The sequence below is a fragment of the Phalacrocorax aristotelis genome, chromosome 6, assembly GCF_949628215.1.
Source record: "Phalacrocorax aristotelis chromosome 6, bGulAri2.1, whole genome shotgun sequence".
Classification (NCBI taxonomy): Eukaryota; Metazoa; Chordata; class Aves; order Suliformes; family Phalacrocoracidae; genus Phalacrocorax; species Phalacrocorax aristotelis.
Window position 1 is genome coordinate 2,435,505 of NC_134281.1, and position 19,484 is coordinate 2,454,988.

Below are 19,484 nucleotides of genomic sequence, written 5' to 3' on the forward strand. Positions count from 1 at the left end.
AGAACGGCACTCGGCGGTGCCCCCCCTCCACAGCAAGAGTATTTTCAAACCCTCACGTCCACAGTGTCTTTAAACGGGAGGCTGATGTTATACGGCTAATCACATAAAAATCTCATTTTTCACTGTTGCCATAGATGAAATACCTGAGTGGCTTTTGCACGGCTGCAGAGCAGGGACCCTGGAGGACAGACACCAGTTCCGAAAGTGGAAGACGACCGCCTCCCCGTATGAAACGACCCTCCCCGTACATCCCCGTGACAGTTCTGCTGCGGGTGACCCACTTGAGCCGAGTGTTGTGTTTACCAGTGATTAAGTAACCCCACCAAGCATCACCCAGCTTGACGCGACTGAGGCGGACAGCCCCGGTGGGAACCCCTGAAGGCAATCTCCTTACTCTTGCAGAAAGGACAGTGCCATCTCTCTGCAGCAACCTACTTCTGGCTGTTTGGATCTACATTTTAAGTAGGACGTGTTACACCACGATCAGCTGGGCAGGACAAAACAATTAAGCATGCAAAGGCTGAACAAACAGCTGCTGGTGGCGACGGCTGTGGTCACCCACCTACTCTTGCACAACGCATCCGGCACGGCCCGGAGCGCCCCACGGCATGGGGCCACGGACTCCCGGCACCGCCGGGCTGGAGGAGGCGGCAGCGACGGCTCAGGGGATGGCCACCTCGCCCCGGCCCTGGGCCACCTCCTCAGCACACGCGGCACCACGGGGCTTTTTTTGTCCTGGCCACTCTTGCAGACCGAGTGGTTTATTTTCCCCAGCATGTCAGCCTTGATGGTTTCCAGTTGGAAACCTTCCCCGTTCCCTCCCAGGCATGCGCCGAGGGTGCCCCAGCAGCAAGGATGTGGCGCCCACCCCGCGAGCTGCTTTGGGATCCATCCATATCCCAACACATTAGGCAAACAAGCCATTACACAGAATTGGGCTGAAGCTTTTGCTGCCTTTTTCACCTGCCCAGGCCCTTTTCTTGCCGCAGGCTCGGCCAAAGTGAAACCCTCGACTCTTTCTGGGATCGCTAACCCGATACGCCCAGCACGGATATGCCCAGCCCAGGTGTTTATCAGGGAAAACCAAGAACTTGGCCACGTTAAGGTTATTGCCAGCAACAAGCAGGGTTGTTTTTTTCTGCAGCACGCTGCAGGGCACACCAGCTCGCACACCTCCGGAGGGAAGATCATACTAATGCTGTGTGGGAAAGATGAGGTTGACCAACCATTTCTCCCCATGCAGCTTCTGGTTTGCACCTTAACACCAATTTGAAGAGTGGAACAAGTTGCTTCGCTATCTAAATGCAAAGCTCAGGACCTGTGCCTGTGACACAGTGTTTCCAGCAGCCAAGGGCTTTCTGCCAAACACACCTCTTGGCTCTTCTATGCCTCTGCTATTATTTATTGTTTAACCCTCTAATTATATTAGCTAACTCCGGTAAGGCATCTCAAGATGCAGCTTGTGGGGAAGGTACCACCAAATGAAGCACTATCAGCTCCAGTTCAGACCCTGGCCTCCTCGGCCCTCCTCCTCCTCCTCCCTGCCTTGCACCCTGTGTCATTGCGACCGGGAGCCCCGAAACCCCAGTTTCTTCATCTATAACCAAGCAACTGCATCCAAGTTATTTGTACCGGCTGTCCTCTTCTGCGTCTGCAATTGGGTTGGTAAGTATTGATATGACGCATCTTTCCTATTCAGTTTTGCCCCAAAGAACAGGATTTTTCAAGTACAAATTACACACAAATGTAACCGAGTTCCTCATACTCACTCAGGCTGTAATTTCAACTCTATACACGGCTTTCATTGATGCTGGAATCATTACGCCCCTTTTGAAATGCTTTGGGTTTGAAGCGTCGTGGCCTGCCACCTGTATTCCTACTGCCGTTCAAATCCAGCCTCGGCCGTCGCCAACCACATTATGGGGGATGCGGAGCCTGGGGACACAGTAACGCTTCATCACGTCATCATCACGTGGGCCTCGTGCAGACTGAATCGCACACTTCTGCCGTGTTTCAGAGCACAGCAACAATCGTGGCTGGGCGTCCAACTCCTTAAGAGAGGTTTCAAGTCAAACTTGTACTTCGGGAAGAGTGCAATTTGAAAAGCCTGACACTGATGAAACCTTGCCTTTGCTTAACTAGGAGGAAATGTCTTGGCAGAAGTTACAGGCTACACTGGACGCTCAAAACAGCAATAAGAAGTACTTTCAAGTTATGGTACGGCATGTAGCTCAAGACTAAAAGAAAAAAGGCCAATAGCATATTTAAATGTCCAATTTTGTACGAAGAGGTTAATTAAGGCACAAAAGGAAATCTTTAGCCTTCATTCCCATTCCAAATTCCTCTGAGGATATCTGCATCATCACCCCTGTTCAGAAATGGGCCATTTTCAAATGACAACACAATCCAGTTGAAGATTCAGGCCCCTGCGCTCTCGATCTGGACGCGTGAGCTTGGGCAATCCCTTACACCTCTCTACCTCCCTTTTGTAATAAAGGTATCCTGCTTGGTGCAACACTAGTGTAAAAACATCTGTGGAAATGGCAAGAGCTCGTTAGGAAGCTTTGTGCTAGAAAACTTTTCCAAACAAGCCTTTATTTTTTAATATGCACATCTGTGCGCACAAAAGCACTCACAGCCACGCGGCTCTTACCCACAGCGATCAAACGTTGATGCGAAGGTGTGTATGCAAATCCCCGCGTTAGGGTATGCAAGAGCTGCGTATGCAAATAGTCGGCCGTGCAAGTGACAGCACACTGCAGCTGCATGCACAGCGGCTTACAAATGCACACAAAATTGAACCATAGATGTGGTTTTCTACGTATCGAGCTTCACAGTAAGAATTCTTACATATTAAAAACGCCTGCAAACAGCTGTTTGTAGCAGACCTTTGCCAAGGCTCCAGTGACAGCTGTGCTGCTGGGGCTGCTGCTAGGGAGGCTGCCACAGTAACTGCAGGCAAACGCAGAAAACTTCAGAAGACATTCACAAGACAGGATGGGTAGATAAGACATTTAAATGAACTAATCTGTAGGGAGTTGCACCAAGTTCACATTAGTCATTTGGGTGGGGATGTCAATGTCTGGCCAACACGATAAGTGGATGCCCCCCACCTCCTACACACCTGGTATTATTCAGACATCACCTGATCTTCCCTGGTGACTACAAAGCCACACAGCAGCTGAACCGTACGCCTTTGTTCCTGGGAAACACAGGACGCGCTGGAGTACCAGCTCTGCAGCACCATTAGCATACTTTCCAGATAAACACTTTTCAAAAGACATTGATCCATCTCGAAGCCTCGCTATCTTAAGTGCACATCTGCAGCGATTTAGCCAGGTGAACAGAAGTCAGGTCATCAGGAGGCCTTTAGGAACACCAAGAATTAAAGACCATCTCTATTACCACTAGATGTTTTCTCACATCCCACAGTGCTCTCTGTGCTATTAAATAGATACTAGGAGGCGGCTCAAGAATGCATTTCAAAGATGAGCTGCTTCATACCAAGCTTCTGTTTGCCATCTCCTGAAATCCGTGAGGTTATCAACCTCGCCGGTGCTGGTGAGGACTTCAGGACAGCGGATGATTCACCGCAGCTGCTCGGGCGTGTACACAAGCTCAGCTTCTACATCAAACAGAACCACCAATCCCACTTCCCCCCTTGCACTGCACCAGCAATTCCCAGCTACGATTCTTAAGATATCCCAAGTTTTACATCATGTATCACAGCAGGCACACGCTCACCGTACTGATGAAAGTGAACGCTATCCCTATTTACAGGGGGAAGAGCTGGCGATGAATTCCAGGCCTCCTATCAAAAGTCTGGACTTGCAGCTGGAAGACCACTGCAGCCTGGCTTCCCACGCGGGGGAGCTTGAGCAAAACCAGCCTGAGACTGCAAGCACCAACAGACCCCTGTTTGCAGCAGCAAAACGTTACGGAAGGTAAAGTTACAAATCAGTACTAAACCACAATAGATTAGATTTTATTTTGTCAGATCACTGTTTTTTTTAATATTCGTTTTGATGAGGCTTACAGTGTTCAAAACACTTCTACACCTTCAGCTCTGTTTCCAGGTTTAACTGCTGACTTCTTTCCGCATGCTGTGTTTTAACTTATTGAGCTTCTATCCATGAAGAAATAAAAAAATTCACTAAAGGATTGTAGTTAATCTTTGATTCTCAAGGCTACAATTACATTTTATGCTGGGTCACATTCCTGCAGGCTACAAGATGAATTCTATGGGCAAGATTCAGCTCTGTCATCTCCAGTACAGTGGGCAGCCTCAAGACTGCCTTTCTATACACATTATTTTTAGACAAGGAAACATCAAAATTCAACATCACTCTTAAAGCTTCTGAATATTCACTAACTGGCGTCAGTGAAGCTGTCCAGGATTCTTCTGATACCAGAGTGCTTAAAGTATCTTTAAAGCACTCTACGAGCAGCACTGGATGCAACTCTCAAGCTGATGGTGAATATAATCCTAAATTCATAGTGTTTGGGGTTTTTTGTAACGCCCTGTGGTGTTGGAACAACCCACAAATACTAAATGGGAGAAGCAAATTTAAAAAAAGGTTTCCTTTTTTTACTATTACTTTTTTTTTACTATTGACCGAAATCCAAGAGTTTTCTAAAGATGGGAGTCAGAGCGAAGGTGAAGCACGTTTCAGGTGTACTCTGCCATCACGGTAGGGTTTGGAGCACTTTATGCTTCCTACCCTCAACTACTAAAAACGGGTCTAACTTGCAGCTGAGCAATGGCACCGCCTAACAGCCCAGGGAAAAGACATGCCCCATCTTTGTCACGATCGAAGATGTTAGAGTGCCACCTTCAGTCGGAAAATGTGGGGAGAAAATCCCTTTTAAACCGAACCATGACATATTAGGCTTTCCAGGAGAAGCTGGGAGCTGCGGACATTGAGCAACCACAGGTTCCTGTTCGCCCACTCTACAAACACCAAATAAACCATCGCCTCCAACAGGTGAATCTCAGCCTTTGGAACCGCTGACATATGTAAGGCCTTCCTTTTGCCTCTCCTTCTAGATTCGTGGGGCAAAGACAGAAGGCTTGAATAAAAGAAACTGTGCCCCAAAGTCACTCCTAGATACCCCTTAGGCAGAAAAAAAAAAAAAAGATGTCTGACTCTTACAGAAGTATTTGAAACAGGTCTGGTGGAGAAATATATTCATCATGTTTTACATTCAGATTTTCTAGGCTAGAAACAAATGTTTTAAATGTTAAAGGACGATGGAAAGAAATTGCCTCTGAGTTTCAGGGTAAGCTTTACCAGACCGGTCCTAAGGAATACGATGACTGCAAAATGCTGCTGAGAACTACCATGGCAGGAGCCTGAGCTGCTCCGGTCACGCCTGTGCCGGCTTGTGACAGGCCACCGATGTGCAAAGCAAATTTAGTGCCTATTCCACGGTTCATACGGTTACACCATGCTTTCACCAGCACTGCAGCAAGACCTTGCTGTTAGCTCTCAGCTGAAAACTGGCTCATGAAATGCAAAAACCCACCAACTACAAGACACGCTCCAAACCTCTACCTAGACCATAGTTATATAAAATTACACCTGCGTGAGACACTCAGTCTATGCAGAATTTATCCGTATTCCCATTCAAGACAGTAATTAGCCTTTGCTGATACTTCTAAGAATGGAAACTCTGGTAAAAGTGCTCCAGTTTTTGTGTTTCTTGCAAGCATATTCAGGGACCGGTTTTTGGTTCTTACCTAATTTGAACTGTTAATCTGAAAGAATAATTTGTTAATAAATTGGTTACTAATGGAAACTTTTTTTGTTTTAAAACCCCTTGTTTTAACACAACACAAAATCATCTTTCACAAGCAGAAACATTTTAAAGAGTGGAGTGCTTCCCCCTGAAGTAATGCTTGCTGGGGTGGGATAAATAAAGGGAGCAATATAATCAGACCAGAAAGCAGCAGTGATGTACTTAGTTATCTCACTGTGCTAATCCTCTATCAGGTGACTGCTCACAAGATTTCTTTAAGCCCTCATTACAGAGGCAGAAATCCAGAACTAGGACACACACTTTAGTGACCCCGAAGTAACATGTTTAACCTCTAAGAGATCTCGGTGGGATTTACATTCTGACCAGGCCACGACAAATTGCCAGCTTGAAGGTAGGTTGTACCTCTGTAGCAAGAGAGATAGAGACAAATAAGAACAGTATTCCTCTATTTATTTGACTGAAGGCAAATAAAGAAATAACTAATTGAAATCTTACAGATCGGAAACTGCTTTTGCTAACCATCCGGAAGAGACACAAATTAGTCACTGGGGTTTACGATCTAACTCCAGGAGCTCTGAACCTGCAGCTTGGCAGAAATGAGGCTTCTAATTCTCTCGCTAAAGGGCCTTACAACTGAGTGGATATTAATTTTAGTTTTTTACAATAATAAGATAAAATCATATGACCACAAATCCTGCAAGTCCCTTTAAGATACCTATACTGGGATAGGTTATAACCTGTTTGTTATACTTCAGACACTTCCACCAGCCTGAAAACATTCTCCCTTAAACACCAGTTTTCAGAACAGAATAGCTTCTCTTGACCGGAGCTAAAACCATGGAGACTACCTAGCTGTCACTGCTCGCTGCCACGCGCTTTGGCACACACACGGGAGAGGTCCAGAGGCTGAGAACTGCCGGTGCGCGGACGCAAACCGCCGCGTGACTGCGGTGCCGCAGCACACGTCGGCTCCCACGGGTGCCCCTGCCTGCACCATCCGTTTGCAGAGTGCTGCAATGTGCTGCCATCGACGCAACGTCTTTTATCGAGTCATCTTGCCAAGTACGTCTTAAGTATATTATCTTTAGAAGATGCTTCTAAAAGGAAAGGCGTCAGATTAAGCCTATTACTGTAGAAGTCTTTCTCCAAGTTTTTGCTTACAAAAGAAGTCAAATATAGAGCATTATATTTACCAAATATGCCAGTGGGTTGCGCTAATACTGGGGCGGGGGGGGAGAGAGCAAACAAAAGTCCAAGTCCAAACTCACCTTGATCATTTCTGCCACATAACTCTCTGGTCCTGTGTATTCTGTTGAATCTTTTACTTTCACTAGCACAATAAAGCATAAATAATGCCACATATTGTGCTCTTCTTTAATGTGCTCTTCAAATGTGACTGTCTTGTTATCGAACTTATCTCTTTCCAAACCTACGAGAGCGACACACAGATAACCCTTAGCAGTTACAAACTGGTGCTCAGAAAATGAGCTCTAAGACGACAACTTGTTTCTACAGCCTGCTGCACTTCTTAGCAGTCGCAACCATTCCAAACAAACACTGGAAAACAGGGATAAACTCTCTAACAAACGGCCACGATGTAGTGAGAGGAGGGAAGAAGGCGTAACAAGTACTGCTAATGCTTATTAAACGTAACAGAAAGATTTTGGTTAAAAACACCGCAGTCGGTTTGTTGGATTTCATAAATCATCTCCTATTTTTAGTTAAAATGATACCAAATGCACCATTTGCTTTGCAGCAAACTTCCAAAGGTTACTTCTGCCAGTCTGTGTGTTACACAACCTCTGCATGACCATCTCGCTTAACTGCACCGGCCTCAGAGGCTCGGCAGCTTAATTCCCAATCTACTGATGGGGAAAAACAACTTTCACAGGCACCACTCAACGCTTTGCACCCTTGGAAATAACAACTGTTTATAAAAATCTCTCCCATTCCAATAGGAAACTATTCTTTGTAGCAGAGGAGAAATACAAACTAAGGATTTGAGGAAAAAACGGTATACTGAGCATACATTCCCCATCTTTTCCTACTGCCGAGCTCCTACGCACGTGGTACCCGAGAACATCAACTAGCCGAGGAACACGAGGTAGGAACAGCCAGTAATTCAAGACTCCTGTTTCCTGCTAGCTTGCAGCTACCTCTGACTTTGACAGAGTAACCCCTTATTCTTAAGTGTGTTTCTACACTTACCGCAAATAAAGCAAGTAGTTTTTAGAATTTCTTCTTTCTTCTGTTTTTCACTCCTTAAATCGGCAAAAGTGTCAATGATCACACCAAAAATCAGGTTAAGGACAATAATGATGACCATGAAGAAGAATAACAGATCATATATCACTCTAGCAGCAAAGAGAGGTTCCTGCAAGATACATATTTTGATAATTAACAACCCAAATACCATGCTTTCTCAGTTCAGAGTACGCTGCCCCACAACCCCTCCCTTTACAGTCTCCATTTCTGATGCTCTCCAATGGTAACTTACAACTCAAAACATTAAGTGAAACCGAAATGCAAGATTACTGAAAGAAAAGCCAGATTAGTCAGCTACCAGTACGCGATCTCTAGAGTTGCTCTTCCTGCTGACTGTGTCCAGGTCTGCCCGCTTCTCTCTCACACACAGCAAAATTTCTCCTCACCCCCGCCCCGCAAGCCCATGCAAATGGTACGCTTATATTAACCTGCTTATAGATCAATACTGTATCAGTGTTGACCATAAAATCTTCTACGGGAATTTAACAGCATTAATTTCATTTATGCTAACAACCACGTATACGGACATTCAGTTGGACTCCCCGGCACCCGTTTCGTGTTCATTGCAGGCCTGAACAGCCAACCCCCATTTTCAGAACTGTCCTGCCAGTTGGGTGCCAAACTTCTGTTACGAGTTATATAACTTTTAAGCCACTGTAAGCTGAAAATAAGGCTAAATATTAGAAAACCCTCTGAAATCGCAGACAATAGGGAGAAGCATTTACTCTGAGCCAGACCGCTCCTTTGGCCCCTGATGTGGCTTTGGGGAATGACCAGAGGGAGGACAGCCTGCGACTCGAACGGGCACAAACAGCTAAAGCAGCAGCTCTATGGGCAGCTTCGGGTGTTATGAGAAACCTCTGCTGCTTTGAGTGGCCCTCGCTCTCCGACGATGGCTCCAAACAGCATCCTTCCTTCCTTCCCCCAGTCCCAACCCATCCGAGTCCCTGTCCTCTCATCCATTCCCTGTCCCACGCATCTCCCCTTCCCCTAGGGACGCTCACCACAGAAACTCACGCCCCTAGCACGGTATCAGCTACCGCTGCACTTTCATTCTGCTACCTCATGTTACTCTTTCACTAGCTTGTACCTCCCTTATTTCTTCAGATCCTGAACTCCCAGACTGTTGGCTACACCATTTCTGTTCTTTTGAGCCCCATTCTGGACAGCCCTCAAGCTAAAAAAGCCCTAAAAAAAAAAAAAAAAAGGATGGGTAGAAGCTTGTTTGAACTGGCTGCTGTTTAATCTGATCCTACAGAGATTTAACCATATTACAGAGAGAAAGCGTGGTCCCTTCTAGTCGCGATGTATCCTACATCTGTTTAAAGGCAGTGTATACACATTTTCCCCAGCAGAACCAGATCCCCAGCCCTACATGGTTATCACTCTTCCACCCCCATTCAGTGATAATTTACCTCTTTGGATGGTTTCCTGAGCACATCACCTACTCCACCCCCACTCCTGAGCCCATGACTCAGTACAGTAACAATGCACATCAGCAACGTCTCGCACGTATGCTCCTTATTCTCTTCCTCCATTTCTTCAGCAATCAGTTCTATTAACACAGCAAGCAAAGACACGTTTCAAAGGCAAGAAGATCAGTTTTAAATAATTCTCCCCACTCTTTGCTGCTTATGCTCTCTCTCTCCTTTGCGCAAACTGCCACATTTCCAGCCAGCGCCGCAAACTTCCTTGGCCCTTGCAAAGGGCCGACCGTCGGCGCAGGTCTCTGCTCAGCCTGCCCTCCTCTCCCCACCAGCAAGAGTTTGCTTTTGTGCTTGAACTGCTGTCTTTGACTCGGTTACATCTCTCTTTCCATTTCTGTTAGCATGCATAGCTCAGATCACCAGATGCCTGTTTATACAGAATCATAGCTTTTTGACAGCTCAGAGGACAAAGTGTTGCCTCTTACACTCTCCCTTGGTGCCTAACAGATTGCACAGCCTTTGGGCTGCACTCAAAATGGCAACTTCGACTTGTATTTTTCAAATGGCTAAAATATCACTGCTTACGGAAACAGCATTTTACTAAAAAAGCAACACACTTTTTTTGACCCTCTCTTCGTTTGGCTGAAGCCTCCAACTTCACTGTTTCAGTTGCAGAACTGCTAGAATTAATTACCTAACCTCATATACTCTCCTTGTCCCCATTAAAAGTCTCATGACTTTCATTTCATCATAAAAATGCTCAGGAGTGGATCCCCCCCTTCCCACAGACAGCCTTAGAAAGGCCCTGGGCAACCCAGATATTGCCAAAACCCGAGATGGTAGAGAAATGGCCTAATCTTTGGGCATCATTAATATCCCCGGCCGCACAGGACCCTGCTATCAGGTTGGTTAAGATATAAAAACCATCTCTGGAGTTTTCCTTTCTGCAGCCAGAGTGTATGAAGGCAAAGCAGCACACTCCTGCCCGAGCCGACTAGAGCAGCTATTCTTGTATCTATGTTGAATCTTAGGTTATCAAAGGGGACACTTGAGCAATACGGAGCCGTCTCCTCTCGCGAGCACGGGCTCGTGGCCGTTATTGACCTTTGAAACATTTGACCGCGTAAGAGCTCCACTTCTAAGAGAAATAGTGATGTTCCGTCTGGCTCTCACAGCCAGCACCATAAATCTCCGAGAAGTAAATTACATTTGCTAGAAAATAAAACTGATATTTCAAGACCCAATCTGAGGCTGGTGATTACTCTACAAGTAATATCTTGCATGCACTTTTTTGATCTCAAAACCTACTGTGTCTACTTAATCCATTGAGTACTTCCTGCCATGATATTAAAAACAGTTTCCTTAGTTAGCTGGATAGAATAATGCTGACAATAAACGATGTTCTGCTCCATATTTCACAGGGTATTATCCTCTGAGATCACGTTTAATAGCCTAATGTTTTAAAATAATGAACTTTGCAATGAGGTAAACTGCATCGCTTCCTTCTCAAATTGGTAAGGTAGAAAATTACAGAATATGACAGTGTTTTATCGAAGTATGGTTTCATTCTAAGTTTCTCTAGTTTAACCACTTCATGTAACAAATGTCATTTATGCTGTCGGCCTAAATGAATCCTTTTTCAAGTTAGATACTCTCATGGTAGCTTTGTTCCCCAATTTATTACATAGATTTTTTTTTTTTAAAAAGATTGTAATTTCTTAATTTAAGGTGCTTAACTAGATAGAAGAAGTGTGACAACCCAGGGTGTGAGTTATGAAGTCAAGAGCAGATACTTACGGTCTGAAGGAATGATGGAAGAACAGTTTTCACTGCTACCTGCTTTGCATACATCTGAATAGAGAAACTCTCCAGTCATGGTCTCACCTGCTTCTGTGCGATCTAAAAACAGAAGGCGATGAATCAAATGGATAGTTTAACATTTTGTATGTTTTACAAGATTACTTCTCGCATATTAGGGTACCTCACCACATTCAGCGTGTGACTGCTAGGCAGCTTTACAATAGTATATTGTCCCAGAATTTAGAAGGACACAGTACTTTGATTTATGCATTCAATGATTTTAAATTCCAACATAAAATTCTTAATTCTATGAATTAAAGACGCAAGCTGCACATTTATTTTCCATCAGCTCCAAAGTAGAGAGAGTAACTGAAATTTTCAGGGTGCCTTGAAAACTTGCCTTTCAATGGCTTGCAACAAACCTACTGCCACACAGTAATGTGCCTTTGGCATTCCTCCAGCTGCATGGAAACGGGAAATAACAGGGTCAGCGAGGTTTGGGTCTCGCGCAGGGTTAGCGGTAAAATTAGAAAAAAATAGTGGCAATGTCAAATAATACTTGTCTGAAAAGCTCAAGCGTCAGAGAAAAAAACCAAAGACAGAATGAGACAAAACCCAAACCTCTCCTCTAACAAATCTAATTTCTGTGCTTCCCACCCACTGAGTGAGTTGGTTGATGCTGCAGGGTGGAAACCCCCCTAAATTTTAACTTACAATAAGCAACCTAAGGTCAGCGCAGAAAAGTCTGCTACGGAGTTTAAACTGTAGCAAGTATTTGAGGGAGGTTAATACAGCCTACAAAAACTATGAGTAAACCAGAGTTTGAGAGAGAAGCCTCTACTTCACAGGATCATCTCTTTGATGCCGTTCGTTTGTATTCAGCCTGTTATTGCCGATAAAATATTAATTTTTGTTATGTTGAAACTAAACCCCACCATTAAAAGCCAATATAAGCATTTAATATCTTGCAAACTGAGGCAGAACTGAATTCTCCCAGTGCAGAGCCTTCTCCACGATGGCCTACCTAAAGCCTGCTTGTAATTAAACTGGGGGAGGGAGTAGGTGTAACTGAATTAGATAATCTCAACTGTTTTAGCAAACAGTGAGGGGAGAAATCTCAACCGTTTGCAGAAGAGCCTCAGTGCTGCCTCCAGGGGTTCCTCCTCCCCATCCCTCTTTATGCTGCAGCAGATTGTAGCCTTCTGTAAAAATACTGGGGTGTCCGTTTGCCCCTATCAGTTTGGGTTTTTTAAAAAATTTTGTTTTCTATTTAAACAGTGTCCTTTGGAAGAAAGACAAGCTGGTGAGGTAGTCAGTACGTCCTGCTAAAGGTGGAAGACACTCGGCATGCCCCGGGGAGCAGAAGCCCATCACTTTCTTCAATACAAACCATCAAACTGAGTCACCGGTACCAACCTGGCAATAACGTTTCGTTAGGGAGCTTGTCTACTTCCAGGATAAAGTCATCTTTGAAGAAGAGGTACCCCACTATGGAGAACAGGTAGACCAAGATGAGAGCGAGAACAGCAGTCAGGATGATGGAACGCCCGTTGCGAGTGACGCTCTTGATGACATTGAGCAAGGTCTCTTCTCGATACACCAAGTCAAAGAGCTGGGGGACAACGAACAAAAGCACAGGCTGTTTCTCACACGTCCTACCAATACCACTGGTGCCCTGGCATAGCGTGGGGCAGCGCGTTAACAATACCAACCTGATGTTTTAGAAGGCATTTACAGCACTTCTTCTTTCATTTATAGTTATCTGAAATTTAAAGTATTGACAAAGAAAAAGATAGCAGGAGACGAGGGAGATGGGGTCCCTCACCCCCACTGCACCAGTCCTGTGCCGTGCACTTTGAAAGATGAAGAATGGAGGCAGCTTTACCCTCCTCTTCATCTGCACGTCACGCACTCCAGTCCTGAGCAGCAGCTTGGGAAGAAGCCCCTACCTGGTGCGAGGGCAGGTATTCTTGCTTAAATGCCAGATCTGCAGTGCGTGCTTTGAACACGAAGATGCTAACACATACTGTTGTACCTTTTTTTTATAGCACTATCTGCCCCATCACAATCTCAAAAGAGCTAATTTCAAAACGCAATTAGCAATTTGCTTTAAGTCTTAGTTTATTGAGTGTATAATTAAGTGAGCAATATTTTTGCTTGAATTCTTTGTTTAAACTTCTTACAGATGTTTCCTTCATTTTTCACTCTTCTGGGTCTGTGACAACTCACCGGCACAGCCCAGGCAGGTTGACAATGAGGAAACAGGTATTTGATAAATTGGACCTACCTGAACACAGAAAGTAACCAATTCAGTTACCAGAGGATGTAGCAAGCATCAAACAAAGGGACAAAAATAGCGTGTTCTGAATGGGATTTAAGGTTTGCTTTAGAAGTGACACATTTTCTCCACCAACATTAGATATACTCCTTCGCGCTTATTCTTAAAGGCATTGTGCCGTGCAAGATGAATTCCACCCCAAACAGAAACTACACGTATGCCAGGCATCCGTGTTGGCCCTGTGAGGTCTGGAGTCTGGCTACAGCTGAGGAGACACACCGAAGTTAACCAACTGCTCAAAGCATGGACGCTGTGTTACAGCTACTGGCAATAACAGAGTAAACCATTTTTAAGACCGCGCACCTCTTTCTTATGGCATGGTAACTCAGAAAGCGCCTACTGATCCGCTAACATTTCTATGGCTAGATTTTTCAATTTTTTTTTTCTTACTTAAGAGCTTATATGACCTTCAGGCTTAAACCTTCACCAGGTATTGATATTACTTGGAGTTACAATATTTTAAATTATTTTATTGCCTTGGAAGTCAGAGCAGGGTCACAAGCAATACGTCTCACCTAGAAAACTTGTACCTTAGAAGTCGGGGACTAACACGGGGAGAAACCATCATTGCAACTGCATACCCATTTACTGTAACGAGCAATTTTACCTAAATTTAACTTCAAACACGTCTTGTGTATTATACTTAAGCACAAAGTCTCTGCTTGTCCATGCCAGTCAGGAAGAGGGGATGTGGCGGGAGTCCCACAGCCTCCCACCGTAACTCCTCCCAAGCCACGTCTCCAGCGAGCCGCTCTCAAGAGTGCCTGTACAACAGTTTCCCAGTAGCAAACCAGAAAGCAAGCGGTGTACGACACATCTAGATATGCCCGAGATGGGGCTTCGCAAACACACAGACAGAAAAATATTCTGAGGGTGCAGCGAATACCTACCAACAAACTATAAAAGAACTCATGTACGAAGAGCCCCAGAGCGCAAATCAGAAGGTACAGCAGGTGATAAAGAAACTCTACATCCATGATCATTGCCTTGTATCCTCTAGTGAAGGTTCCGCAGTTACCCACAAAACTCATCAGGAAAATGATTTTATTACAAACCTAAGGAAAGATTAACCATAAATTAGTTACAACGCGTGGCTTTCAGGAACAAAAGGCAATTTTTCAGAGCTGGAGATAACTTGCCTCCACGATGATATCAACAACCGTGCTCAATTGTCTGGTACACGACAGCGTTGTGCACGTCCGTCGAAACCTGCCCTCTGTTTTCTGCACAGCTGAGACGGTGGGCCAAAACTACAACTGCACGTGGCTAATAGAACACGTGCACTGGCTCCTGTCTCCAGCTTGTTGTTGAAAGGCATCAAGACCCAGATTTAAAGAAGTAGTAAAAACACTCCCTGGTGTGAGGGGTAACCCTTCTTAAAAAAAACCCCAACAAACCACCAAAGCAACACCCTGCTCTAAGCATGGCACTTGGTGCAGTCAAATAACTCTAGCCTACAGCAACCCTTACGATTCCGAAACACCCCCTATTGCTTGCTAATAAGCAAGTGCTCCAGATTCCCTCAGCAATTCACCCTCGGATCATGCACCCAGCAATCCCCCCGTGTAGCACCAGCCACCAACACCAGAAGGAAAGCTGCCTTCAACATACCTGCAACCTGCTAAATGCTACAATTACCAGTAACAACCACCACCCCCCTCACGACGCAGCTCTGACTCCGTCGTGCACGGCACTCAGTGACGTATTTTGAAGACAAGGAACGCTATTAAATGAAGCACTTGAAAGCCGGGCACTCCATAATAAAGACAAGGGCTGTGAGAAGACATGTCTTTGCAAAGCTCCTGCTGACTCAGTCAGAGAGAAACCCTTTTGGCTTGCTTGCCACAAGAGACCACAAGCATCCGGGTCTGAGTGTTAATGAAGTTCTCCGGTGGCTCAGCTTACACGCTCAGTCCACATATTACTGTAGTAAAACTGCTTAGTCTCAGCTTTTGGCTGGCAGGTAGACTGCAGACAGACGTTTGGGAAATGCACTCTTTAGTGAATCTTACAGAACCCCGAAAATGGTGTAGCTTAGTCACTGAACGGGAGGTGGGTTTGAGCGAATAGCCGTGTACTCTTGGGTCACAGAGACTTCTTCGCGTTTATGGCTGGAGTGGGTGCTGTTTCTAGACTGTGGCAAAACTGAGCGAAACCTTAGAGGTCTCCAGCCTACGGAACCAGGATTAATCGAACAGCAGCAAAGCAATTCTGCTAGAAGCAGCCCAAAGAAGGAATTACTCCTCCTCCCAGTTCCATCACAATGTCCCAGGCTATTTTTGCCTGACGTGTTCACGAGCAGGTAAGAAACCCTTACATAAGATGCAAGAGAACCTCAAAAAAGCCCACTCGATACTTACGTTGAATGCACCCAGAAGAAATAAAGTGGGCTGTAAACCAACTGAAAATATTAGTCGTAATATTGTAGAAGCGATTAAGGCTCGGATGCCGTGGGGCTTCGGAAGAGCTATAACGATAGCCAGAGATATCAGCATCGCTGTCCACAGCAAGCCTGACAAGTGGGGCTCCAGTGTACCTAGGGTGAAGAGGGAAAAACAAACCCCATTTCGACACTTTGGATAACCAAGCAAAACAAAACCAAAATAACCAAATAAATGCTATTTTATCTTATCTCTGGTGGAGTATCATTAAGCCTCCTGTTCAGACACTACTGATTTCAGAGGTAAGTGGAACATCTGAGCGCAATGCCTTCAGCAGGTTTTAATTACAGACTTGTTACTAAAGCATTATGTAAATGATAAGCTCCAGTACTAGAGGATTCTTCATTTTAGTGTTCATTGCTTATACACCTTGAACGCTGGAAAGCAGAGGCATTTTGCTAACGTCCTCTGAAGAGGCACTGGTTGGGTGGGTGGGAGCAGACAACACCCTCCTGCAGGTCCAGATTCACAGCAGATTCTCCTGTTATGCTTCTGGTCAAAAACCTCGTACCAGTTTTTGTCATTTCTTGCTATTTCTGGTTTTATTTAGACTGTCCCATGAGACTGTCTGCTTATATAACATCAGCCCGTGTTGCTAAAAATACACTTCTCTGACAGAGCCATAAAAAAATGCTCAGCCGAAAATGCCGTTTACCCGGGGTTTATGCAGAATATAAGAGACATCTTTTTCTTAAAACTGACATTGAAAAAAAAAAAAAATGCTTTTCTTCAAGCAACTGTCTCAACAGACAAAAAGGCAAGACCCCTCAAATTTCATAGCACTGCAGCCCTGCTGCAAGAACGTACTCAGGGGACTGTTGTGTCTTATTGGCAAAACATTCGCTGAGGGCTTTTTCCTACCCCCCCGCCGAAACTCAGGCGGCTTAGGAAATATTGCTCTCATCTGACTACCACGAGCAGCCATTTAATTTTGTTCCAAATCACTGTAGATTAATAAAGACAGCAGAGGATAGATGGAAATTAAAACTTAATAAGCGTAAAGTTGAACAGATGTTTCCGCTGTCTGAAGGGAGTTTGGGATCCCAGAGCAACGCAGCCACTGCTACTGGAGCTGTCAAGCAGCAAAAGGTGCAGAGCTTGGGAATGATAAAAAGCACAGAGAGGGGAAAACGTGCAGAAGCTCATTTAGGGATGACTTGGGAATTGCTGTGAGAGGCAGATCCTGCCTGCACCTGCACAGGTGTCTGAACATCCCAGCTATTACAAAGCCATCCACGGCAAAGGAACTTATTTGCTTTCAGAAGTTTCAGCAGTTCCCAGCAGGCCCGCAAAAATAACTAGGGCTAATGAAGTCCTCAGCTGTGGCCTGTAACACCCACCTTGGAGAGGCCCGACAGCAGCACGAGGAGTGCGATGCCATGACATACAAAGAGCTCAGTGGGACCAGGTGAGCACTCGCAGGAAAGAGCGGGGCTCAGGGCACGGGCTTGTCTCTCCTCCCTGGAGACAGAGAGAGTCTGGGAGCAAACCGGGAGCAGCGTCTTTGCCCTTGGCAAATGAAGCTCACCAAGCCCGCGGTCGGCCCGACGTCAGCCGTCTGCTCCGAACCTACGGTCAGGCCTTGCTGCGAGCGCACGGAGTCCATTACGCGACTGCTGGCCGGAGGAGCGTGTAGCCGGGAGGACCCGTAGGAAGCTCGCCCTGCCTCTGGAATTCTCACCATTCCAGTACCGAATTCCAGGCATCCAAGTTTTGTTTCTGATCCTCAAGGCAGAAGTTTTACCGCTTCTGCTACAGTCAGATGCTAATCAGCTGCTCAGTTCACCACGTCTGAGCAACGCAAGACACTAACAACTTCCCCCAAAGGGGTGGCTTTGAGAAGCCTTTTGTTTTTTTTTTTTAAAAAGCTAAAGATAAAATACTCATATTTTTATTTTACATTTTTGATTGTAACTAGTAGAGGAAGAGATTCCATCAAAACATTACCCAAAAAAGTATTCAAAATATGCAGGGTAGGGCATCTTCAAAATGCCAAATGATCCCCCTCCTCGTCTTGCCACTCTAATCTCAACGAACTCATTTAATTACCAGCTTTCCTAGCAGCCATAAATACAGACTTTTAAATTTTAACTTGCAACCTCTGAAAACAGAGACAGAAAATTCAATTGCTGTTCGTCTTGTTAAAACCTTCCAACCAACTGCTGGCCAGAACAGGATCCCGGCTGCCCCATGGTCTGCGATGCAGAGGTACAGCAGCTGAAATCACCGCCCGATGTTGCAGAAGGCAATTAACTCTTCCCCCTCTCAGGAATACTAGGTTTTGGTCTGAAATATCCTGTACCTTCTCTAAATGCAAGAATCCCTAAACACAAGTCTTCCGCGCCCGGCGCCGTTACCCCAGTGCGACCATAAGCTGCTGTCAAACACTACTTGGACAAAACTCCTCCATCTAAATTAACTGGTGAGGTGCAAAACGGGCGAAGCGGCTTTTATACCGCTGATATACAGCCGATAATTCTGTTCTGATCAGGCTACTGCTATCTGGGCTGCATCGTCTTTGGGTTCTGTAGCAATGAACGCAAGAAAGATGCAGTGGGAAGTTCAATAGGAAAAGTTAAGCATCTAAGTGGCCCTGTTCCGTTATGAATCTCAAAAGAAAGGGAAGTGAATGCTTGAACATGAATCACCCTCTCCAGGAGGAGGTTTTACTGCTGGGGTCCTTATTCGCTCCAGCTGACACGGACGTAGCAAAAGCTCCTACCTAAGTGTTTCCTTTACACCAGCTTTGCAAGCGACAAACGTGATGGAAGCATTCACAAGAATATCTCCCCAGATTTCCTGAGTCTCGCTGACATGAATCCACCCCTTGGCCTGCCCTGGGTGCATCTCTCAGGAGAGGCTGGGTGTAAGGAAGAGCAGCTGAATCTCATCCGGACTCCACTGGGACTATTTAATAAATTGGCTCTAAGCACCACCACTGTCACACCAACCCACTGTTTGGCTCAAAAGCAACTTCCATGAGACCTATTACAGCAAGGTTGTGCAATCCCACGGGAATCACACACGTTAACCCGTACTTTATGTTAGGAACGGCAGCAAACCCACTGCTACCCGCTGATGGCAAGGCACCTCCGAGCAGCAGGCTGCTCCCGAGGCAGGGGACGCGGCCGGCACCCTCCTCCCCGCTCCCTCGGGCCGCCTCTGCCCTAGGTGCTCGCAGGGGTGAGGGGCTCCTAGGAGAGACAGCAGCAGAAGGGAGACAGGCTTGGTTTTTTTGTATCCTCCCTCGACTGCTAATGGCACGAGGCAGGTCACTTCGCTCTGTACGCTTCACCTGCCGAGGCAGGGCAATCCCACTCACCCAAGCCCAGCGCTCAGACGCCTCCTGAAGCGCTACGTTACCGTGAAAGTTTTATGGAAAATGGCATTAATAAAATGCAAGCTCAAGGAAAACATCAAATTAAACTTTTCTCATATTTTTAGTTCAATACT

General features: G+C 45.6%; 1 protein-coding gene across 7 annotated transcripts in view; it reads right to left on the reverse strand.

Moving 5' to 3' along the window:
* ITPR1 (inositol 1,4,5-trisphosphate receptor type 1) overlaps positions 1-19,484 on the reverse strand; it is a 180,732-nt gene that overhangs the window by 10,781 nt on the left and 150,467 nt on the right. For all 7 annotated transcript variants that reach the window (XM_075095602.1, XM_075095603.1, XM_075095599.1 and 4 more), the window contains 7 exons: positions 15,951-16,126; positions 14,481-14,645; positions 12,669-12,864; positions 11,250-11,351; positions 9,441-9,580; positions 7,969-8,134; positions 7,029-7,189 (listed from right to left, as the gene is read on the reverse strand). In XM_075095602.1, coding sequence (XP_074951703.1) covers positions 7,029-7,189; positions 7,969-8,134; positions 9,441-9,580; positions 11,250-11,351; positions 12,669-12,864; positions 14,481-14,645; positions 15,951-16,126 — 1,106 coding nt within the window. The remainder of the gene's footprint in view (positions 1-7,028; positions 7,190-7,968; positions 8,135-9,440; positions 9,581-11,249; positions 11,352-12,668; positions 12,865-14,480; positions 14,646-15,950; positions 16,127-19,484) is intronic.